A 26,137-nucleotide genomic window follows, 5' to 3' on the forward strand; every position below is an offset into this window, starting at 1 on the left:
GAAGTGTAAATGTCAGATGACAAAATATAAATTAAAGTTAGATACAATTGAAATTATGACTGTTAGGGGACTTTGGTGATAGGTGGAGACCTGTAAAACGTAAATGATTTATTTATACTAGGATGGACTCCACAAATGTGTGTATAACAAATTTCGAAGACATGTGTTCATTTTCTGCTACCATATTTCACCTTCTTCCATGATCGCAAATGTTTAACTTATTTAATAATATATTTTTAACTGTTTGCCGTTCGAATCTTGTCCTGCAGAATGTTTCAAATAACCTGTAATCTAATGACGAGGACCAGGTCAATATTTAAACATTTTCATTACGAACTGTTGGGAAACAATTACGTGACTTTTGCAATTAATCTAGTGATTAGTAACTATTTCAAATGCAGCAGAAGAAACCTTGAATCACTGAAGTTTTTTACTGCATATCACATTACGGTGGTACTGAATGGATCTGTGATTCCAACGCTAGTTTTCTCAAGTAAATTATTTGAAGGCTTTTATTGTTTGTTCACTATGATAACTGTCCTTTCGGCAAAACTTTTGTGTTCAGAAGTTTACTCAGTTTCTTCTGAGAGTGGTAAAAATTAATGCAAGGTTGTTTTGACTAATATAACTTGCATGACATCTTTCAGTTCGCAAATATATATATATATATATATATATATATATATATATATATATATATACATATACCTATTATTTTACAAATCTAAAACAAACCCGAAATGCAAGAAACCAAAACTTGATAATTTTTTCAGAAAATTTCCTTAAAATATTTTCAAAGACTAGTTTATTAATAACTGTCTCCACGTATCTTCTGGAGTTTCTAAAATTTTTACGTTTTAATTTTTTGTCTTAAATATTTTCTTTGATTTTTCCTTTATACAAGCAATGTGTTTTATAGCATAAGTATCTGCTAATTTTCACCTGTTATTTTTATCAAAAATTCAGGCAAATAACGCCTTACAAGTTTCTCCCGTATTCACTTACCAGAAGTATATGTCACAGAGTCCCTGCGTATGGGTTACATATATACCTACTGATGTGCTTCAAAAGTCTCATTTGTGAAATATTTCTTCGCAAGAAAAATCTGCAGCAAGAAAAATTACCAAACATTCAAGGTTGAATAGGCGAAGCCTAAAAACACGTCCGGGAACTCGGACAGGGGATGCTGCGAAGCACCACAACCACCTCTCCCAAAAAAATTAAAAAAAAAAAATCAGTAAGGAAGGTACCCTTTCTCTCTTCCCAGAAATCCTTTTTCCTTTCCCGCAATTTTATCAGAACACGACCGCATCATTTATATCCCGAGGGTGCTTCTTCCGCGGTGCTTAAAATTCACCTCGCGGCTCTCCGGCCGTTATAATTAAACACGACGACCACGTCTTTCTTTCCACCTACTTTCTCCCTTCCTCCTTCCGAAAAAAAAAAAAAACTCTTCCTCCTCCACCGATGTTTTTTTTTTTTTTTTTTTTTCGGGTTGACAACGTCGTCCGGTACTGTGTATCTCAGTCGCCGGCCCGCGCGCTCTAAGTGACTTGTTTACGCTTGCGGGCCTCGTACTCCCGCTGAAAATGAGATTTGTTGCTCCGAGAGACGAACGGAGCTACGCGGACCCGCAACGCGACACCCCCCCCCCCCCCCCCCTCTACAACCTACATCCACCCCCCCCTTCCCCCCCGCCGCGCGAGCACGTATTTATCCGCCCTTTCCACGTCCTTGCATCCTTAGTGCGTACTCTTTCTCTCCCTCCCAACCCTCCAGGATCCTCTTGTTTCACCGTCAGGGACGGGAGCCGTTAGGCGAAGGGGGGGGGGGAGAGAGAGAGGAATGATGCAGCGGTAATCGGGGCGGGGTGTAGTCGCAGCGACGAATAAGAATGGCGGCGGAAGTGGGAGAGAAGCCCGGAAGCTGGATCCGGCCGGCGCGGCGGGCCGCAATAACTTCACATTTTCATTTTGATCTTGACGCGTCACGTCGCCCTGGGGGTTTATGACGTAATCACGAGATGCCGGACTGCGGTGTGGGGGGGGGGGGGGAGCGTAAAAGGGGGGGGGGGGGCGTAAGTTTCATCATTCACCTTCCCTCCACCTCATACTCTTCTCAAGCCCAATGTTCGCGTGCCCACCAACACACACACACACACACAAACACACTACCGTTTCCTGTCGGTCTCCTGATGGACTTACACGCTTCTTTTCCCACGCGCCTTCTCCCTTATTTCGTTTACATATATATTCTTATCTCGCTGGGTTCCCCTGTCTCGCAACATATCTTACCTGTGGCCAGGGGACCTTTATATCAGTCCGTGGAAAAACGGTAACGAATATTCACAGCCGAGATGGGGAAAGGAAACGTGAAAAAAAAAAAAAAAGAAGGAAAAAAAAAAGGTTCTGAAGCTGCTGGATGAAGTTAGGAATTTACGCCTCTCGGTCACGCACCCGCAAGTAAAAATCAAGTCCTTTGTTGGTATTCTCGTGAAGCTTTGTCGTACATGTAGACGAATTTTTGTGTTGCAGTTTTCATACAGTAAAAAGTAGTATATGTTTTGAGTTTCACACTTATTTTTAATTTAATTACTTTACTTCAGACTATAAATATGCAAAACTGTACTCATTACTCTTAAATTTTTCTATGGATGTTACTGTTGAGTAATCCGTTTAGTTCTTATAATCTGATTATCTAAAATATTTAATTACGATAATTTGAGAGCTACTACCAGCTTGGGAAATAGATGCAAAAGAAAATTTACAAATTAACGAAAGGGTGAAACTATTACAAAATAAAAACACACAACAAAGTTCGCGTTAATAATAAAGAACTTAATTATAAAATCACAACACCCTAAAGGTTTGGTCTTAAACAAGTTCTTTTTTCATAAAAAATCTCTTGCAATAGTTGCTGACCCCTAAATATTTTTTTACAAAAAAACATAATAATTTTTTTATGAGCTTAAAAATTCAGGTAAAATTTCGTTACAATGAATTTTTGCGTAATTTTTTTTACAGCTATAAGACAGTAAATAACTGGTTATAAGAATATATGGGTGAATTTAACTGCTATTTTCTAAATCTAACTAAATATGTTTCGAGAAACTTTAGGAGAGAATATAAACGGCAAAAGTGTTATCTAGACAAATTTAAAGGAAAAACTCCCAATAAAAGTAATAACAAGAATATGAAACTATCATTACGGTGTGTGTGTGTGTGATCAAGCCTTCAGTTGGCTACCTGGCTAGACCAACAAAGGCCGTAAATAGGTGTTTCTAACTATTAAAAAATAACCCGAGAATTTTTTTAAGTTTTCTAGTTAGCTTTAAAAAGAATTTTCATTCATGTAGTAAAGTTTCTTACATTTGTTTGATTAAAAATAGATTTTTAATAAATACTTACAGGCTCTACTGTCTAGATGACAGTCAGGCTACATAAATGAAGAAGTATTTTTACTGTGGCTACATTACGTTAGCATTATTTGACATTTCAAATGTAAGTGTAAGAATTTATTTAAGTTATTATCAAACAGCCACTTCTCATAGTACCGTTGATGCGTGTAAACCAACGAACAGACTACTTTCCCGCTCCATGTCTAGCACGTAAGAGTGACTGTGCATTTGATGATCGCATCATTGTCGCCCTTAGCGCTCTCTACATCCGCCCAAAAAGAGAATGGTCATAACGCCAGGTAAGGTAATCAGCTTAAAATTACGCTTTAAATGGTGAAAATACATACAATCGAAACAAAAAAAAAACTTGTGAGCAATAGTCTTTCAGAACTCGCCAGACACGTGTCGCATCTAACCTCGGTTACGAGCTAATTCATGTGTTCTCACGTTGCGAACACGCTTAAAATACGCAACTTGGGACACGAAACTTAAGGTAGAATTCTCTTTAATAATGCCGAGTGTGATAAATAGCCTTTATACGCAATTTGGGTTTTACTTTTAAATACATATCTTGAGGAAAGTCACACGTAGTTTCCGCATCCATCGCTAGAATTCGTTGCCGGAAATTATGTCAACTATTGAACCATTTGAGTATCAGACAGAAATTTTAAGCTAATAATAACACGTTTCCGATGAAAAGGAAAGTGATTAAATGCTAAACTCCTACTTTGGGCCTGATTTTCGACATGAAATTTTATGAAAATACTACCCATAAAGTTTACCTTTGTCTTTGTGAACTTCGTTTCATGCCATCCGCCACAGATGGCAGCACCGCGGTCACACACATTTCTGTTCAATCTTACTTCCGTTACATTCACGTTACATTAGCACTTACCGAGAACTAATATTTTACATATCAAAAATGCTTATTCTCCGGTAACGCAAATTCGTTCCGGATCAAATTAACAATTTTTCTTAGTAATGTTTTCTATTGATAAACGCCATAGCCGGTAGAAAATTGAACGACGGAGGAAAACCTCAACAACTGACAACCACGACGCATACATGAACACGCGGAAATCAGTCACAACAAGCTGATGTCGAATTGTAAATGCAGAGAATTCACAGATAATTCAAGGAATTCATTTAAATGTGTTTTTTTTTTTTTTTTCAATTGGGCGGGGCCGTGTCGGGACACGCGGCCGTAGAGTAACTGAAACGTCTGTGTCAGCGAGTCGCTCCTGGTACATATGTCCACCGGTGCAGGCGCAGCAGAGGAGGAGGGGCTCGTGGGGTCTGCGTCCTTCACTGAGCGCCGCGGCGGCTGTGCGACTCCACAGACAGTCTCGCTCGGCGTCTGTGCGTGGTCCACAGCCTGCTCTTCCCGAGGATAGCAGGGTTCATGTCTCCGGCTGAGGCTGACATATCGTATTTTATTACATTTTTATAGACTTACATTATTTTTTGACGTGACAACGTCTAATAAATCGATGAACGCCGGCTGCACACACGAAAAAGTGTCCCGTTACGCACATTTTCCCGTTATGCTGTGTCCCGTTAAGCTCATTGTACGCTTGCGCCGCATATATATCTCTCTTGCACTCGATTGGAACAACCATCGATTTGACTTTTTCGAGGCACATTAAACTTGAAACACTCCCATTCGTTTCCTACTTTTCCTATCGTCGTCCTATCCTTAACAAAATAACACAGATTGGAAGACGTTAAATAGGAAACATGTATAAAAAGTTATAGTTAAAATAATCTGTTCGTTAAAGTAATAAACATATTTGAATTAATGAGTGGAAATAAAAGTAAATTTATCAATTAAGTTGTAGATTTCATTTCACTCCTTTGTGTCCATACAAAATAGTGATAATTCAATAAAAATGATTCAATTTTATTCATAAAAGTATGGAATCATTTCATCAATGTTTTGTCATGACTTTTTCACGTTAAACTATCGTCCGTAAACCGACTTTACAGACAACCAATTTTTTTTAATACCAATTTTGTCCAAACTACTCCAATTTGGCTTTAAACGATCGAGCTAAATAAACTCTGTACACTAACACAAGAATCACCACGTTATCACGTCTTTCGAGTCGTGAGCTAACGCTGAATAGAGAGAAGCGGTTCCCCTTCCCACCACCCCCCCCCCCCCAAAAAAAAAAACAATCGCCCTCGACGCAAACTCAATGTCCTATCACCGACCTGATTGTATACTTTAATTAATGACACACAATAACGTCCCTAAGACTAAGGCATTACGATATAGTAATTTAGAAGAGGTTTGATTTTAAAAAAAATCAAAATAAATTAATTAATTAATTACGGCACAGGCGAACATAGTGGTCCCGAGGACGAAACAGATGCAACAAGAACAAACAGCCTTGGACAACACAGAGATGCAGTGTCATTTGTAATGAAACGTGTGGTATAAACGCCTAGTTTTTTGAAAATACGGCAATCGAATCGTTTCAGGGTGGGGTATTTTCTACAAAATACCAAAATATAATCTTGCCACGATGCATTCCCGCGTGCTACGCAGTCCGTTTTATTTTATACAGCTTATGAAGAGTGCTCATCACAAATTATAAATCCACATATCTCCATGCGTTACAGTTTCACAAATATATGTTTTTGTATAAATATTTATTTATGTTTTAAAATAAAATGTTATTTTTTTTACCCGCTAAAACAATTAACTTAGATTCTTTAAAGTATAAAATGTATTTTTCCCAATTTAGGAATTCCATATGAGTAAGTAGTAACATTATATATAAGGAGAAAAGTTGGTAGAAAAAAACATTTAAAATTATATAATTATTATTTAAAAGATGGGAGACATAAAGCAATTTATATAACCATTGGTAAAAATGTTAATCAGTATTTCACCTAGGTGCAGATATAAATTATTATGCGACACACAAATCTTTAATTACAATACTTTGTACTAAAAGAGTGCTTGTGCGTCAGAGGTACATTATTTAGTTTTTGCAAACAAAAGTAGCCTATTATTCAGGAAAACATTAGCTTAAAATGAAACTTTAAAAGAACTTACACTTAATCCGTGAAGCGGGGAAAGGATGATTTCAATTAATTCTCTTTTTTTTTTGCTGAAATAATTAATTTTTTTCACTCCCCACTTGATTCAGAAAGAATTTCCATCGTCGAAACGAACTGTATTCATCCACTGCCGACTAGAACGAGCGCTTCGGAGTCCGTTTATCGCAACAAAACAGAACGTAAATATATATATATATATATATGTATATATATATATATTTAATTCGGCAGTGGTCTCTTTTTTACAAGACCTGTGTTTCCATGCGCGTAGCTAGATAATGCGCGTATAAGGATAGAGAAAAAGAAACAAAAGGAGGAAGGGGGAAAAAATATAGTCCGTGCACACGAATATTTTCGCATCATTCCTCGCCATGGTTTCGTCGAATTAGGGCTGGCTATGACGAGACAGCAGATGAAAGGAGTTATGTCGAAATTCACGCACCTATTTTTTTTTTTTTTTTTTTTTTTACTATTCCATATACATATAAGTATTCTCGGTTTTTGTTTCGTTTTTACTGTATCTCGTTTTGTTTTCAGAGCTTGGTATACGCATTTCTTTTCTTCCCTGCTACGTACAGCTATAACATTCTGCGATTTCATTTTAGTCTATATATTTTTTCTTTTATATTTTTAACACGCCCGTCGAAAGTAAAACATGAAAACACTGGTAGTGTTAGGTGTAGAGGGGTGGGAACTAATGTTTCGTGTCGTAGTTTGCATAATGTGACCCTTGGGCTGACGTGCGTAGGGGGAGTAGGTTTACGACCGACCATTTCTTCCCCTCCTTTTCTTCACCCCTTTATTCCAACTCTCTCTCTCTCTCTCTCTCGGTAGGAAAACCTGTTCCAACCCTTGCCCTAAAGGGCAGAGGAACGATCGAAGGGACAGTACGTCTCCGTATTTTGCATTCGCCACGCAATGCTCCGAGTTTTATTATTTTTTCGATCCCCCCCTTTCTTCCTCCTACACCATTCGTTTCGTCGTTTCGTTCTCAGGACTATTTTTCGTTGCGTCCGTTATCCACGCTTTCGACAACGATACGTACTCCCTCACTCCCCTCGATGTCTCCGCACTTCGTCCTATATTTCCTTCCCACGTGTTTTTTTCTGTTTTTTTTTTTTTTTTTTACTCAAGGTTCGCCCCCGCGGGGTATAAAAGTGAGTGGCAACATCCGTGTAAAAAGGTGGAGGCGCTCGACTGCGAGTCCACAGAAGCGGGGAGAAGGTCAGAGGTGTGGATAACAGCGCCAGCCCCGTGTTTGCCGTCGTGTAACATGCCGAGTTAATAGCACGAGCGAGCCTGTTAAAAACCATGTACTCGTTCTCTCTTTCTCCCTCCGCCACCAGTGTCTACAAAAAATTTTTTTTTCCCCTGCCTGTTCCATGTTCATGCTTGTGGAACAAACCATCGACTGTAATTTTAATCACAAACACAGATTGTAAAAAAAATTGGTTGTTGGTTTAATGTTTATAATCACTTACCTTCAAAACGTTTTACAGAACTTAAGTATGTTTTACAAAACGTCTGATTAACAGCAAATAAGGTAAAACAATTGTTCTTTTTTTAGGATTAAATTTAATTGGACCAAAACTAAATCAAAATATGATCTACTAGTGCTTAGAATAAAAGGTTTTAGAGCATCAAATTACAAGATTAAAAATAAATGTAGAAAAAATGTTTATTCATCAACATAATTTGTGATATTTTTGGTTTTCTTTTCATGCTACAAATGTGAATTTAATTGAAATATTTGAATAAAATATTTTAAAAAGAATTCATATCTTCACATTTTTCAGCCATTCCAAAGAATGATACATATGCTTGTTGTGAAATCTATATTAGTTGGCCAGTAAATACCGTTACTTGTCTTGCTGAAAGTTCTTACCTGAAATTCCATCGTACGTCCACCATTCCTCCCAGCTCACACCATAAATTCCTGAAAAAAAAAGAAAAAATTTCTATTATTTAAAATAAATCATAACAACTAAAATCATTGTTCAAAAATAATTTGCAAAAACTGTGCTGTAAACAATAAAAAGAGATATTTTACACACACACCATTGCTTGGAGCGTAATCAGTAAAATATTTTTTTTTTTTGCTTTGGAAAATTGATGAACTTATTGATTACTTTAGGAATAGTAATCTAAATATCAACTATCAGTAAGCATTGCCTGAAAAATATGATTTTAAGTCCAGTGACTAACATTCACCAGTTATAACAAGAAAGTATTGTCATAAAAACATTTTATTTTTGCATTTTAAAAAATGTTAAATTCTATTTTTCTAGGGAATTTATAGAGAAGCTTTGATTTAAGTCATTTATACAAGTATCTTTCTGGTTTATATTTACTGGCATTCACTAAGCTAAATTTTTTGAATTCATTAATGTAAATTAATAAGCTTATGTTTGCATTTTCTTAAAAGCAAATATAACAAGGATAATTTCATGTTCTCAGTCTTGACCGATGGCAATAAGCAAAAAAAAATCTCTAGTAAGTGAGAAAATTAAGTATTTAAAATTCATTAAAAGGACTTTTTTACATTTAAAAGGACTGAACGTTAATTCACAAAATCTTTTGAACTTAAATAAATATACTTATGCTTGCAAATAATCATACGCTTAATGAATGCCAAATTTATTATATATTTTTAATAATCTCCGCAGATGCAAGAAAATACTTTGTATAATATGGAAAACTGTTTCAAAATTTCAGTTTTTTAGTTTGGAAATCGTGATAACCATAACCATAACCATTCTGTATTACTTAACCTACATTAGACATATCGTTTAGTTAACGCAACATATGGTGAAGTTGTGGGCTGAAAAGGCCGGACCTACGATGTTGAAAAATGCTGAAAAGCAAGAAAACGAAAGGAATTGGGGAAGAAGTATTTGAGACTTTTCAAGAACTCTCCCCCTCCTCACCCCTTTTCAACCCCGCCCTTCACCCTCAGAGTCACAAAACAACGCCGCAGCCTGGCAAGTCCACCAACTTACGGAGGTTAAATCAGTGTTTGTGTCACCCCCGGGGGCGGCAGATCCCACGACCCTAGAGGAAATATTTTCCGATTAACTTCTCGACGCACAATTTCAGACCTCGGCACAACTGGGGTGGAAACATCAAAAGATACATTTTCAAGTTTTTCTTTCATCCCCCTAAATGAGCGCCAGTAAAAATACTTTAAAAATTCTTTACAAGAATAAACCAGATTATATGAAACACTGCGGCTATCCGATGCTGGTACCAAACATATCAATTATTTTATTTATAGGTATATTTATCTACGAAGTAAGGTGTGTGTGTATATATTTTTCAGCAAAACGTGCCGACTACAAGATCTTCAATGAAGTTTTTTTTTTAATCTTTGTTAGATATTTGGATAGAACTAGAACATAGGATACATGTAATTACGAAAACTTACATCTAAAAGGTAGGAAATAATGCAAACGTATTTTTTAATAAATTTCGTACTTCCGAAGATAAAACGGGATGTAATAAATGGCTAGGCAAGAGTAACAGTCCAAAAAGTACAATTTCCCTTTTACCATTTTAAACAGTTCCATACGCAAAAAAAAAGGACGGATATATTTTTAAAATAAACATAACATCTCTGAAGCTAAACTAGCGGATGGTACGATGTGAAGTATGTTTGAAAATAATCAGATACTTTACTAACATATAATTGGCCAGCAGGTTTGTATGTCTATGTACTTATTGATGTGTATACCCCTTTGATCTTGGTACACGGCGTTTGGTAGAAGTAATTTCGTAAAAATGGAATGGAAGTTGATGAACGGAAATGTGTCACAATGATGGCGGACTCACGTATGTCAAGATAAGCCCGTATATAGTCACCTTCGTAACCATTAAAAGAAATTACTAAACGTATTGGTGTGCCAAACTAAACAATATAATAGTGAAATTACCCTGGAATGTATTTTGTAAAGTAAAAGAGTCATAATAAAAAGTAATCACAAGATTAAAATTCCTAAAAACCTGGCATTGCAATGATAATGTACATATTCTCCATGTAAATTTTGAAGATGCTTAGAAGCACAAAGGTAGAGCGAGCGCTTGGAAATTTCTAGAGGCCTGGTTCAAATATCGTTACTGGATTTTTAACCTTTTTTTTAATAACATTGTGATATGAAAAATTATAACAATAATGTTTAATCAGCTCAAAGTTACTATGGGTTGCCGGCGATTAGTCATAAGAATAAGGATGTCGATCTATAATTTTTTTCTGTTTCCTTTATACACAAACATATACTTAATGTTATAATACGTTTTTCAATGTGTTTCAGGTTAACATTTTAATAATTCCATAGAAATATAACTTCTAAAGTGAGTGGAAACTTCATGGTATCAATTGTTTGGTGAATTTTTATAAAATGGCAGTACTTGAATTTATTTCCTTGTCGAAAATTCAAGTCCAATACCGGAGTTATATCGGAGCCGTTTCTAATAGTTAAAATTTCCGTTTCTTTTCGTCATGCAATATTTGGGTGATGATGGCAAGCATCGTTTACGATTTAGGCAGTTAATTTTAGCGGCGGGTGCATAAATATGTGATTCAAAATTTTAGTATTTGAAAAGCGACTATTTTATTTATCAGTTTATTTATTCCCGGAAACATTTTAAATAATTATACGAAAATTTCGTGTCCGAATTTTGTACTTTAAGCTTATTTGCAAACATGAGTTTTCTCATTACCGAGATAAGATGTTTACGTATCATTGGCGAGTACTGAAAGGCTCGCTGACAGTTTTTTTATTAATGGAATAACAAAAATATATTTTAACAGTTTATTAGTAATAATTGTTTAAAACTATTTATAAAACTATAACGTCAACCAAAATTGTATCATGATTTTTAAAGTTTTGAAATAAAATGTAGTCAACAAATAAACTTTTCCTGTTAGCAGATTAGATAGGCACGTAAACAAAATTTAAAATTAAAATAAATATTTTGTCCATGTGTACAAAATCACTAACTCATTTTTTTTGTAGTTTAGACTACGAATAAAATAATGATTTACAAACACCAGTATAGATATTACTTCTATATTATTGTCATATCTCAAAAGATTCCTAAAATATGTTTATCAATATTTAATTTAGAAACAACTTTCTTTGTAATCTTGCACTGAACGAAAATTTTCTGTTATTCAGTTAAATCAAACCATAAACATAAAACACTTGAGAAATGAAAACATATAAATCGATCGAATATTTTAAAGGAAATGTCAGTTAATGGATAGTGAATCGACGACTCAGTTATTGCAGTGTTTTTTTTATTAAATAATACTAAGGTTTTGTAAAACAAAATTCCCACTTTTATAATTTAAATTGTTGTTAAGTAATTCCGTGAAAATATCCTGGTGTTTATATAACGCTTGCTAATTGCTTTTGGGAGGAAGACGCAGTGGTATAAATTTCTTTAGTTTTTAAAAGAAAGAGCGGAATTAGAAAAATATTGTCTAGCATCTATATGCCTTGTGTACATCGTACATTGTAAGGTTGAATCGGTGTAAGCCGTCAAATTGTATAGATAGATTCGAATGGCTTAACGGATTTTAATAAAACAGTCAACTTTTCTAAGTAGAACCTGGTCAAAACTAAACGATCTGAGTGGTATTTATTTTATTTATAGTTTTAAGGTTACTAAATTTAATCTAGAAGAATACCAATATAGTAAAAATTTTCATTACTAAAATACAAAATAATTATCAAAATCATCTTGGGAAAGGGGTTTATAATATCATTGGTTAAGATAATTACAAAAATTTTAATAGACTTGAAAAAAATTAAATTAATTATATGAGGTTTTATATAAGCTTTTACTGATATTATAAGTAAAATAAAAATAAGATGCTTGATTTGGTAAAATAATTTTTATCTATTTCATTCATATATACAATCTAGCATTCTTTGGAGTAAGTATATGGAATAGTAAAAAAAAACACTATTGTGAAAACAGTTTTTTTAAAATGATGTATATACGATTTTTAAGAAGCAGTTAAACTGTATTTCTTAAGGCTATTTTAAGAGTTTTGAGTTTTTTTAATGCTTCCCGCATGTCTGAGACCATCGCTAAGAAAATCAATTATAACGATATTATATTTGTTACGAACGTGGGAAGCAGGGTCACGACGCGTGCCAGTTACCTGACTGAGCCTTCCAGCGGTAGACTGGCTCGAGGGCTCCACACGGCGCCACTGGCATGCGCGCATACCGTTTGGGCATTAGGGCTGCCCGACCTGACCCCCCATACCCCCGCGCCCTACTTCCTCGCGCTGTTTTCCATCCCTGAGTGGCCTGGGAATCCCGCGGACTTAAAGAGGCCACCGCGTGGAGTGGCGTGTATGACGCGCCGCTATTCTGGATGCTTCGAGCGTCAGATCGGCCCGGGAAGACGCGACACCTCACAACCACTCCAGTAGGTTCCAGAAATACGGTCGACGGGTATAAAAGTGGCGACGCCGGCCTCCGCGTGAGTTCAAGCAGGCGAGTCGAGTGAAGTGTGAGTCTGGGGAGCGGCGCGGGCTCTGAGCGACGAGATCGTGAGAGTGCGACCGAGTGGCGCGAGGCTGTGTGTGTGTGGACAGGTGCGGAGTGAGGGGCGAACCACTGTTGAGCCTGGCTCCAGGCAGGAGTGCGAACTGTGAACTTGACAGATATTTAGTGATTTGTGAACAGACTTTTTTAAGTGCGAGTTGTTTGTGAACAGTTACATTAAGTTTGGTTATTTAAATTAGAAATGTAAATATTAGTATCAAATAAAACTGTATTAAAATTAATTGTGCTATCCTTTCGAACCCACATTTTACCCACTCGTAACAATATTTTAGTGGCCTTAGCTGACAACGTATAAGTCAACTCCGCGACATCATGTCACTACAGAAGCATATGCTACCTTGGCAATGTATGCAATAGTCTGCGATCGCTTTTACATATATTTCAGTGGTCATTAACTTATTAACCCTCCAGTAGACACGCGGAATCCGCCTGTTGATCAGACGTCATTATTTTATGTTTTGAATAGTTTACACACCGATTTTTCTGCACGATTTCAATTTACAGTTGAATTTTGTTAAGAATCAAGTGTCATATTTACCAAGATTGTTTCGACCTCTGCTATGCGAGAACTTAGTGAGCCAGAGTGTTTCATTGCGTGGTCTATAGTTGAACTCCATGCGAGCTCTTATGATTCTCTCTTTGTAATATTATATTTAAAAAAAATGACATCGCAGATGACAAACTTTAAGACCTGTACTAAAAAATATTTACTTGCATGTACAAATACTGCACAGTTAAATTAATATAGGAAAATTTTATTCTTGGGAAATGTATCAATAATCGTGCACAGTAATATATTTCGCAGTTCCTCAGTGAATTAATAATTTTTATTTTATTCTGCAATAGAGTCTCAAGCCCCACCTGACAAGCAAGGAAATAGTTTTCAGCAATTGCTGCTGTTTATCATTACCGGTGGTGAAAATCTTTAGATTTAATAGTAAAAAGGAAACAGAGAAGAAAAATTTAAGAGCGAATTCCTTCTCGTATTATTAGGTACGCACCGGCAACACGAGAACATTTCGCTGCAGATATTAGCTCAAAAAGGGCATAAGTGACGCAGTTTGTAGGCACGGCGTGTTAGTTTAATATTCAGTGAACAGCGCTTAAAAAAGGCATAAATCCAGTATCTCGTAGGTACGAAGATCAGTTTATTAACTAAGTTCTTTTCAACTTGCTGGACAAAAAAAATGTTAAACTGATCAGCTGAAGGCCCTGGGTTTATTCCCGGCTGGACCGGATATTTTTTACTCCTGGAACATTTTACTTTCCAGGTTTAGGACGGAGTGCTGGGTTGTCCCTTAATCCCCCCCCCCAACCACCCCCTGTTTCAGAATGCTATGTCCAACTATCGCAGAATGTTTTCGCATACTTCTCCTAACCTCGTCTTGATCTTACCGTGGAGATTTGTGGGGATCGAAAACCGCCTCTGGAATGGTCTTCCAGTCATCATTTGTATGTATATGAATGGCTAAGGTGGATGTGTGTGTGTGTGTGTTCGGGCGAGCACTTCTGTGCATTGACGAAATTGTACACCCTGCTGCTAAAACCACGCCACTTCAGAAATACCATCAATGGCCGTAAACTATCCTTGCAAATAATTTCTTCCCTTCTCGATTACCAGAGCAAACTTTTTTTTTTTTTTTTTTTTTTTGCGTGCGAGGGATCCAAAACAGTCTGGTCTTGCTGGAGTGATCGAAGCCACAAAAGGAATAATTCCAAAAAGACGCCAGAGGCGAAGCGGGGCAGAACCGCGCATGATTATTTGATCAGACTTGACCTTAAACCATTCACCTCCCTCCCTCCCACCAACTTGCAGTCCCATATATCGATTATCTGCGGGGTCGATTTCTGGTCGCTCTTCGTCTCGATTTAAGCCACACGTTTGATGGAGGGTTTAGTTGGGGTTTGGAAGAGGAAGAGAAGGGGGTGGAAAAAGTCAACAATGAGGAGGTATGCATTATTCTCGCATCGCTGTTGTGTTTCGAAGTCGGATTGAAAACCGTCAGATTGCTCACGCCACGTGAGCCAGACCCGCCTTGATCCACGCGGGCAATTTCGGGCCTAACTCGAGCGCTTGTCGGGAGTTTGTGGAGCCGTTAAGGGCGGGCGAATCCACTGACCCATCGCTTATGGCGCACGATACGTGCGTACGTTTCTTTTTTTCTCGGCGGCGTTCGTGGGAGCACGTGATAGTGCGTGAGACGTTCGTTGCAGGAAATGTCTCGGTAAATATAAAAAAATTCTCAAACAAATTTGATTGCCTAAGTAGTTTGCTCGGCTTGACCTTATTCAAATGTTATAAGCCACTTCGAACGACAGTGTGTTACGAGATACGGAGGACCGAGAATAGATTTCAAACATATAAAATACAAATTTAAAAAAATATATATGACGTTTCCATATGTGATTTTTAACTTTTTGAGTATTAAGTAGTGCTGAAGCTAGGGAAAAAAAAAAACTGTAAACTCTAGAGTCCAACTGCAGGTCAGTGAACCAGAGATATTTCCGACCTTCTAGTTATTACACTAGCCTGAATGTGTTTGGCTTTTGTGTGCTGGGTTCTCCGTGTCTGATAAGGTTTACGTGTCATGTATGACTTAAAGCTTTATAAGCGCCGAGCCCAGGGGTGTAACTCTAGGGGTTTCATGCCATGGGCCTGGACGCTTTTGGGGGGCAGGGGAAGGTGTTGGAAAATCTGTGGCCTAAGGGTATTGTGCGTGGGGTTAACTGACACAACTCAATTTGGTTTCAGTGCTTGTATATGTTCTATACTTCCCTTATTATGTAAAACAACCCATTATTCACATACGTTTTGTTTGTTTACTAGGTAAAGACATCGGATGAGCCTATGTTTTCGCAATTAATAATCAGTAACTATAAAGAGTGGAGCATAAAATATCAATAATGAACGGAAGTACAGTTTGCAAGTGCAAGTAAAATTTACTAACCTAGGAACTTAAATAAAATAAATGTTCTCCGAAGTTCCAGTTAAATAAATATTAACTGTTACGATGCCTTCTTATAAATTGGGTACATGGTAAGTTAGGTAAAAAAAAAATGCATGTTGTAGGAAAAGTGTTCTTTTTTTCAAAGGCTTTATCAGTTTTCAAGGGTGCGGTGTTAAAAACTCAGATGATTATGTTCAGTTCATTTTAATACTATTATGTTTAAGTCAGTAACCGTACTTAAACAAAGATAGGCTATAAACCCTGGTCACTGTCGTTTGATCGTTTCCGACTTTCAAATAATTTAATTCTATTTATTTTATTTCGAAATTTATCCAGATTATTTTTAGAACTCTAGTTTTTGTTATAATTTAATTTATTTTTGATTAATTTTCAACTTTATTTTAGTCGCAATATTTAAATTTTGGTTTAAGTTGGTAAAAAATTATGAGCTAGTAACAAGTTGGATTGTATTTTAAAAATATGAACTTTTTTATTAGCCTATATATTTTAAATATTAGTTTGCCATACATAAATCTGTACATTTTGGCTACGTAAAATTAGGTAAGAGAGGATCGTGCCTTGATGACGTTATATTGACGCAGCTTAGTAGTTCCGCTGAGTGCCGCTAGAGGTGGGTAAGTGAGGAGTGACGTCATAACGCGGGCCGTATTCCAGAACGTGTCCAAATCTGTATCCCGGTAAGGTACACAGATCGGTGACCATTTTAATAAACGATATCTTGTGCGTGGGTGTAAACTGGTTTCAACGCATTCTAGCGGGCGTTTCGCAACCATCGATACGATTTTCACGTCAAAATAAAAAATAAAAAATAAAGTACTAGAGCTAGCCGCACCGTCGCACAAAAATATAACCACCTTTATAATTTTCTCAAGTACTTTTTAAGTGTTGAAACTATTTCGTCTTATGACCATTAACGTGTAAAAAAAATGTATTCCAGGATAATTTCACTATTTTAAATTTCATCTGGCACATGAACACACTTAGCACGTCCCCCGGTAATCACATAAATGACTATAAACGAGTTAATGGCGCCAGACGCAGGTCCGCCATACGGACGAAATCAACGAAAAAGTGAGCTCTGCGCATGCGCGGAATTTGGGCGACGAACTTTACTTTGTACCTTTGTACCTGTTTACTTTGTTTGCAACGAAACACAGAACTATGAAACTAGAATCTGGTGTAGATATCAACATGAATCAATTATAATACACGTTCTCTTAGTGGAAAATTTTGATTAAATTTTTTTTTTTTGGAAATACGCCTTTGCAGTTTCCATGACAAACAGATAATAACTGTAATGACGTATGACCAAAAATTTGTATTAAATCAGTTATATGAAACTACGAAGAAAAAAAAAACTCCGTAAGTTTGAGCTGCAATCTTCTTCGAAAATTCAGTAAATTGGTTGTAATTTTTAAAGGTGTATTTTACTGGTTGTAGGTATTTTAGTTTGCATAATTGAAAAATTATTTAAAACATTTTTTTTAGAAGTATGGAAAATTATGCAACTAGCATAGTAAGGGATTACTTTTGTAGAATACATAGCTATGGTAATTTCTGATTATTTCAGCATATAAAGTATCAGTCACAATTTTAAGTCCACAGGCTTATTTAAAATAAATTTATCCTAGTACTTAATTCTTTTAGTTATCATTTCATGAGTATTTTGTGAGTAGAACCTATTCAAAAATCATTGTGATACGACATTTTGTTTCCAAGAAACAATTTTTCTTCCTCTAATTTTCGATACTTATTATAAAATTCTATATTTTTAAGTATCAAAAATGTTGTACATACTAAACCATTTGGTTTATTTCAGTATCAATTTTGTCCCAATATTTTAAGATGTTTAAAATCGTTTGGAAAAATAAAAACGTCCAAAAAAATTAGTTTACGTATGATTTTTTTTTACATTTTGGAAAATATACAGAAAAAAACAAAGAAGTGTATTTACAGGTTTAAATGTAAATATAAATTTTGTCGATAAAGCTAGCGAGACTAAATAGGCACCGATTAATAACTTGTAAAAAAAAATGAAATAGTGTCCATAAAGTCTCGCTAGCTTATTGTACAACATTTATATTCGTATTTAAAACTGCAATTACACTTCATTGTTTTTTTTCATAAATTTTTTAAAATGTAAAAAAATAATAATTACTTATGTAAACAAATATTTTTGGACTTTTATTTTTTTCAAAAAGATTTTACACATCTTGAAATACTGGAAAAAAAATATTCTGAAATCAACCACATGGTTTCATATTAACAACATTTTTCATCTTAAAAATGTAGGTTTTTACAATAAGTATCAAAAATTTAAAAAAATATATCTTGAAAACTAAATGTCGTATCGCAGTATTTTTTGACTAGATGAATGTATCATGATCTGCGCTATTCACAAAATATTCATGAAATAAAAGTTTAAAAAAAAAAAAAATGAAAAAAAAAAACAATCTGGGATAATTTTATTATGAATAAGACTACAGTCCTAAACTTTTGTTAGGCACTGTATTAATTACGATTTTGGAGATAATACTGGGTATTTATTACGAAAATTAAAAGATAATTTTATATTTTACTATAGGTTACATTAAAGCATACAATTTTTAAACCATGAAAAAAAAAATAACCGAATATTAAATAGAAGGTATTATTTGGTTTTACTGTATTCATTAATTTGCGCAGTTAATACCGAAAAACTATTCACGGAATGGTTTACAAATAACTTTAACCATTGGAGATACTATGACAAAACAAAGACTAAATGTCCATGTAAGAATCAAAATCAAGAATTACTGCGAACACTAGTTTTTAGTGATAGTTATTTCCATGCTAATGTAGAAATAGATAATATTTGTCATTTTACATAATATTGTTGTTCCATTTACAAAAAAATATTACAGTAGTGAGAAAACTCTTGAGGTACATACAGTTAAAATCAGCAATGCTTAATGTCCAAAAGAACGTTTTTAATCAATCTTCTCCATTGTGAAAATCATTTAAAGAACGTGAACAGCTATGGTTACACAATATAAATAATTATCGTATTTTACTGCAGGTAAATAATAATAATAAATTATTTTTAGTACCGGGTTGTAAATAAAATACGTGTATAGATATATTTTCAATTCTGATATAAAGTAAGATACGAAATCCCGAAATCCGTGGTTTGCACCATGCCTTTAGCAATGAGCAGTTCAGGGGCTGGGTAGGAAACAAAAATAAAACTGCTCAGACAATTTGCGAAGTGCCGAGAGATAGGTCTTGTCCCTTAGCTTGATGTCGTGTCTATGGTCGAAAGAGAGTAGGGCATGCTTTCCATTAACTATGTGTCTCTCTCTCTCTCTCTCTCTTTGTCTTTCGTGGTCGATACGGTTCAAGTAGTGCCCATGAAATATTCATCGGGCCGGACTACCGGAACATTATCTTCCAAGCCGGACTAGCCCAGCGACCCCCCTCCCCCTCCACAAGCAAACTTCCAGGTCAGCGGAGTGCCCGCGAAGACGTCGTTTTTGTCCGCGGCCGGCGCGCCGCCCTATTACACTGATTGGTCGTTGTTCTGGGCCCGACGCCGGTCATTATTCCTGTACGATTCGCGCCAACGTCCTCGGTGGGTCATGCCAGGGCGACTGAAGTTGAGGTAGTCATCGCTACCGGCACGAACGTGAATTACCGTGCAGTGCATATATACAGAATAGGTAGGAATTCCACCGACAAATACGGAATATGGTTTATCACCAAAAACATATATATATATATAAATAATTTTAAAAAATTCCTTTCGGCACAGCCTACAAGCGTAGGCAGTTTCCGAAGTACCTGCATATTCTGGAAACTTCTGTAAACCTCTCGAGCAGTTTTAAAAACTTAATTTACATAAAATCCTACATGTTCTTCAAAACCAAACACACCAGGATGATCGATGAAACATTTTTTCTCATATTCCATGCAGCGAAAATGTTTTGAATTTTTACATGCTTTATATTAGCTTCACCTGTATGTTTGTCTGTCCGTCTGTAACTCTTTCGACTAAGAGTGAGTGGCTTATCACTGTAAAATGTCCCACCAATTTCATTACGTTCGTTAGCCGGGCGGTCTAAGGCGCGCGACTTCTGTGAAGTCAGCTTTCGGATTTAGCGGGCGTGGGTTCTACTCCCGGCCACGCCGAATAAATTTTTTTTTTCCGGTAAATTCTAAGATTATATCCATACATCTAACTGTAAATGATTCGGAGAGACTTTACCATTTCTTTGTGACGTTGCAACTCCAAATAGTTATCTCAGATGGTAATAGGTAGTGTCGGTAACTCATTTCCCTATGATAATTATACATAAATATAGTTTAAAAAATTAAAAAAAAACATGCTTTTAAAGAATATCAAACTAAAAAGTCAAAAATAAATATAGTTTAAAAAACTAAAAAAACATGCTTTTAAAGAATATCAAACTAAAAAGTTAAAAATAAATATAGTTTAAAAAACTAAAGAAACATGCTTTTAAAGATTATCAAACTAAAAAGTAAAAAATAATTTTAAAATTTAATTTATGACAATAGTATATAAGCAATACTAGTATAAATGAGAAAAAAGCATGGGGCGCTTAATATAAAAAAAATATGGCACAAAGCGCCTCAAGCTTTTTTCTCATTTATACTAGTATTGCTTATATACTATTGTCATAAATTAAATTTTAAAATTATTTTTTACTTTTTAGTTTGATAATCTTTAAAAGCATGTTTCTTTAGTTTTTTAAACTATATTTTTTAAACTCAATACGTCCAGCATTGAATAGTTACGTGCATATTAAGGTAGTTATTTTTTTATCTTCAAACTTTGTCTTTTATCACTTGGACTAATACGTCAGCGTAAAAAAATTTGCCTTGGACCAAGGCTTAAGATAATATTAACATGGTTTAAAAGAAATTCGATCAAATTTGATGGTAAGGAAGTTTGAATGTTTTTTTTTTTAAATTACAACTACTCCTGTTCCAATCAAAAATTATTTCCGCCAAAGATGTTTGTTAGTGTTTAGGGTTTTTATAATAAATTATAATGTATTTGATAGTAGGTAAAAGTAATATATTTTTTTTTGTCTTTCAATCCTTATTTCCACCCATTGCAGAAATGGTTGATAAAATAAAAGTTCACTGTAGAATATATTTTCACACCAAATTTAGGAATTAAAAATAAGTAAGAGCGGATTCAATAGTGTTCATGGTACGGAAGTAAAAAATTTGGTTTGCTATTCAAATGATTTAATTGTCGAAGTATCTGCTCTGACAGCGAATTCTAGCGTCGGGTGCGGAAACTGCGTGTGATTCGTGTCCAGATATGTAATTGAAAATATAATTTTTGTATATACTTATCACGCTCGGAATAAATGTAAATTTCGTGTTTGAGTTTCGTATTACCGTATAAGTGTATTTGTAACAAAAAAAACACACAAATTTGCTCGTTACTGAGGTTAGATTTTACACATTACTGGCGAGTATTGAAAGACTAGCTGAATTTTTTTTCTTAATGTGGTATTGGGCTCCCACTCTGTTAATTCTGTCTCGATCTGATTCCTATTATTGCGTTTAGTGGTCGTTCTTACAGGCCAAGTTGTTTTTATGGATTTTTCGTCATTACTATTTTTAAGTACTATTTCTAAATATTTACTTGGTACCTCCCTTGCATTGACTCCTTTGACACAACTATTTTAAACAGATAATGACTTCGTGTTATAGCCTATCATATATGTAAAAAGACGCAAAAGTGATGGTAATAAATAAGATTTTCCCACCGTTTTACACCAATGTTATTATTTTAAGTGAATATCTGTTCAAAACATATGTGGCAAAACAACAATTGCAAGGGACGTATCGAGTTAAAATTTTGGAAATCGCCCTTTAGAAAAAAAAGCAAATAGCCCTAAGTAAAAAGTAAAAAAAAAACTAATAATTTTGTGTGTGTGATCGAGCAATAAACTGCAATTAAAAATGATTAAGTTTATTTTTCTTTGCCAAGGTTATCTAAGAAGAACCACGTCTGATAGGGTGTAAGAGATTCGTCAATTTGTTTGGAGCAATAACTATTCTCGGGCATTCTGTCGTCGTCAACTGTTTCATAATTCGGGTATTTTTAATTTAGAGTTGAAGGAGTCTTAATTTGTGTACTACTTTCTCGTACTTCAGACTGCAGACTGTAATTTATTTGTTATTTTAAATTTATTCTCTGAGACCAATTTATTGAAAAGTGACGATCACGTGTGGTATAGAGGGGACATGTACACGTCGAGGTCACCAATTAGTATATTCAAAAATGCCTGTCCTTTCGTACGAACAATGCTGACAACAGCATTTCTCGAATACCTTATAATCGTATTTTCAATGCTACAATGCTTTCTTTATTGGTACAATACCTGTAACTTTCATCTATGCCTGCATTATAACATGAGATAGTTTAGACTTATGATCATTTAAAATCTGGATTTAGACTTTAACTGAATTTTTTTGGAGTTTTCCCCAAGGTTATCTTACTGTAACTTGAATGATTACATGTGTCTACTATATCTTTATTTTAATCTTATTGTTTGATACTATCTTACAGTTTGACACAAAGGCGTAGGAAATATTTTTTAACCATATTATCCATGCCTAATGTCAACCGGTTATTCGCTGAAATAAACGTTGAATGAAAAGCGTTTGACAACATATTAATAATCTGCCTTATAATCATTAAAAAAGGTTTTTAATTTCGAATTGTTTAACAAGCAATTACGCTTTTCCACATAACTCTTGGGCGCAAGTGAACGTAGTTCGAGTACGGTATGTTCGAATGGCTTTAAATATTTAGATCGGCATTATTTCTCAATCAAACTAAGAAGGTTTTGCAAGTACTTTAGATTAACATTTTTTAAATGCTTGCGTGTAATTGACTGGGTTAATGTCATCAAACCATACATAAAAATATATGTATATCCGAACGCGATATCCGTGTCAGCAGAAATTCAAAATACATGAAAAGAATTGTTTTGTAAAATGGGAAAGCAATGCATAATAATTATGCGGTACGATAGCATGCAGTTAACATTATTTCTTCGTAAAAATCGAAACTTAAAAAATAAATATTTCGGTCGATTTGAGGTGTAAACCATCGATGTCCGTGTAACATAACAGTCCTTTTTTTTCAACCAAGTAATATATTTTAGGTATGGCCATCAAAAAATATTTACTTAAATAAGTTTAACTGTTTAGTAAATCTGTGATCTCGGTTGATGGAGACTGACATTTCGAGATTTGACCACTGTCTTCTCTCCAAACATGTGTGATTTTCTCCTTGCGCGATTGGACCATTATAAATGTGAAAAACTAAAGTATCACGTGACAATTGTTAAATTTGACTGTTTGACGTGCCAATGAAGGATTACATTACTAATAAATCTTACTCTCACCTTTTTTTTATAAATGGTAAGAAAAACGAAAAACGTCTAGCAAAGCGGCAATCAACGAATTCGATTACTTTTTCTCAGCTGTGAACAAGACTACGGAGTTTATCCCGGTAGTCAAACAAACAGCGTAATCAAAATTGCAAAATAATAATAATTGGGAACATAAATGACAGGCAGAAACACATTAACTCAATGTGTTTTTGCTCAAATCAGTGAGGTTTCAAAGATTTCCGAGTTTAAATTTTTCTCTCTTTTAATATTCTAAACTGAGGAACTATGTGTTTTATAAGTGGTGCTCATAAAAAAAAGTCACTATTACTTTATGATAACATGTAAAATCTAAATATTTTGCATTTTAATGACTGGAAATTAGTAATTTAAACAGTTTACTAGTAAAATTTCACTGATACGATGTAACTTTTAACACTTTCTTATTTACAATGTATGTTCATAAATCTCTAAAATTTTTGAGCATGGTTCTGTGATATAAGATTACTAAATATTTTACCTATCATTGAAAGGAACACTGTATTTAATAAGTAAATTTTAAGGCATTACATTTTCTATTAACTAAACACGTAAGTTGCTAGTGCAATTAGGCTTTAGCTCTGTAAGGGTTTGGTAAGAATGAAACACAGGCAAATTATCATAAAGAAAAAAAACAATTGTAACATTATGTCTTTGGTAACAATCAATATCATAACTTAATATCGTGAACCAAGTAACCATGTTGGGATATTTAGAGCCACGAAACATTTTTCCTTTAATATTAAATTTAAAAAAAAATTCACCACAGGCATCATTTGACGTAATAAAATATTCGAAATAGTATACTAATTACTAATGCGTCTGGAAATTTTCGTAAAAAACATAATACTTAGAGTAAGTTCAAACAATTTATATGAATATTAAAAGTGAATAGTACAGCAATTTTTCGCACATTTTAAAGTTTGGTTTTAAAGCCACCAATTTCAAAGTAATTCCACTATGGATGCACCCGTGAGAGATTAGATTGTACCTATTTCACAAGTGTTTAAGTGTACAGCAGTGCAGGGAAAGGCTCGTGTACACACGAAAGGAAGCTGGGATAGGTGAGGGGAAAGGTTTTAAAAAAAAAAGGGGGGGGGGCAGAGTTGTGGGTTCAAGAACCTCCTCCTCTTTTTTGACTGACGGGAAAGTTCACGTAAGCCCGCAGGCTCAATTCCTTGTTTATTGATTTTGAAAAGAAGTTGTGGCTTGGGCGGGAGAAAGTGGGTGATGTTTTTGCGAAAGAGTACAGATGAAGGAGGGAGAAAAAGGTGCGGGGTGGGGGAAGTGAAATAGAAGAGACGGGTGGTCCACAAGAGGCGAGAGTTATCCCACAATGTTTGGCCTCCATTTACAAAGTTTTCGCCCGAGAAAACTTTCCCCCGCGCCAAGGAAACAAGAGGGTCTTGGATTGTCAGGGAAAAGGATTGGAGAGGGGTGTAAGGGGGGAAGGGGGTTGGTAGAGGGTTGCAAAAGGGGCAGTTACCCCAACAAGTGAAAAACCTCCCCCCAAACCAACCAAGCCATCTGGACCACGACAGCACTGCACAAGTCGCTCTCGCGCGCGGAAAGAGGCCGGAGTTGTATTTCCGACACGTTCATAAAAAGAGCGGGAAGGGACGCAGAGGCAGCAGTGATTTACGGGTTTAATTAAAAGTGCCCCGCTCTCGGATGTGAAATATTTGTAAGCAATAATTATCATCCGCATTCGGGGCAGGGGAGGGGACCCACAAGTCATTGCGGTAGCGGGCGCGTGATCCCCCTTCTCCCCCCCCCCCATCAAACCAATTCCGTCTTCGTGATCCTGCGTGGAATAATAATCGTCCCAGGTGCTCTCTGGGTCGAGATTTATGGCCGTGGCCTAATTAATAAGTCGAAATAATTCCACCTGAAATTGAATTTTGCAAACACGTATGGCATGTTTACTTTTTGAATTAAAGCTTTAAAAATATCAACGGTAACCCAGTGATTTTACGCAAAAATATCTTAGCATAGTTAACGTATGTTTTTGCAATTATAAATTTTAAAAAAATTAAAATATTTCTATTAAACTCCCATTTTTTGTATTCATATATCCCTTAATATATTTATTTATTCAAGAAATGTTTTAAATATTTTAATCACAAACTTAAAAAAAAACATTTTCTTTGATTCACTTCCTGGCTTTTCTTAGATTTATGTCAGAAAAACCACAACACTATTGTAAGATGTATAAGTGATAGTGTACGGTTTGAAAAACACAATATCGTTATTACAATTTTAAATGAGAATAATAAATTTTTTTACTCCACTCTCAAATATTAGATATATGTATATGATAAATACAATATAATGGATAAACAAATTTACGTAAAGTTTTTTTAATTAGAGCAATTTATCATCCAAACAAAAAAAAAACATTGTACAAGTATCATAAAATCAAAGAAAATTATTTTTAAAATAGGCTGTACCTAAATAAGTTTTTGATAACTTTGAACACTAGCAAAACCTTTTTCCAGTACCTAAAGTTTGACACTGAAAAATGTAAATCTTTTTTCGCATATATTTTTGTTACATATCTAAACATATATTTAAACCATTATATTGGCACAAAAAATATTTCGATTATTTATTCGTTGAACATTTGGAATTATTTATGTATTTTATTAAAACAGTAATTTTCAA

At 35.0% G+C, this 26,137-nt stretch overlaps 1 protein-coding gene across 1 annotated transcript in view; it reads right to left on the reverse strand.

Annotated features, from left to right (window-relative positions):
* Positions 1-26,137, reverse strand: part of LOC134531818 (carbonic anhydrase-related protein 10) — a 717,638-nt gene that overhangs the window by 370,071 nt on the left and 321,430 nt on the right. The window contains exon 3 of the mRNA XM_063367772.1: positions 8,352-8,402. Coding sequence (XP_063223842.1) covers positions 8,352-8,402 — 51 coding nt within the window. The remainder of the gene's footprint in view (positions 1-8,351; positions 8,403-26,137) is intronic.

The sequence above is a fragment of the Bacillus rossius genome, chromosome 5 (genome assembly GCF_032445375.1).
Source record: "Bacillus rossius redtenbacheri isolate Brsri chromosome 5, Brsri_v3, whole genome shotgun sequence".
Classification (NCBI taxonomy): Eukaryota; Metazoa; Arthropoda; class Insecta; order Phasmatodea; family Bacillidae; genus Bacillus; species Bacillus rossius.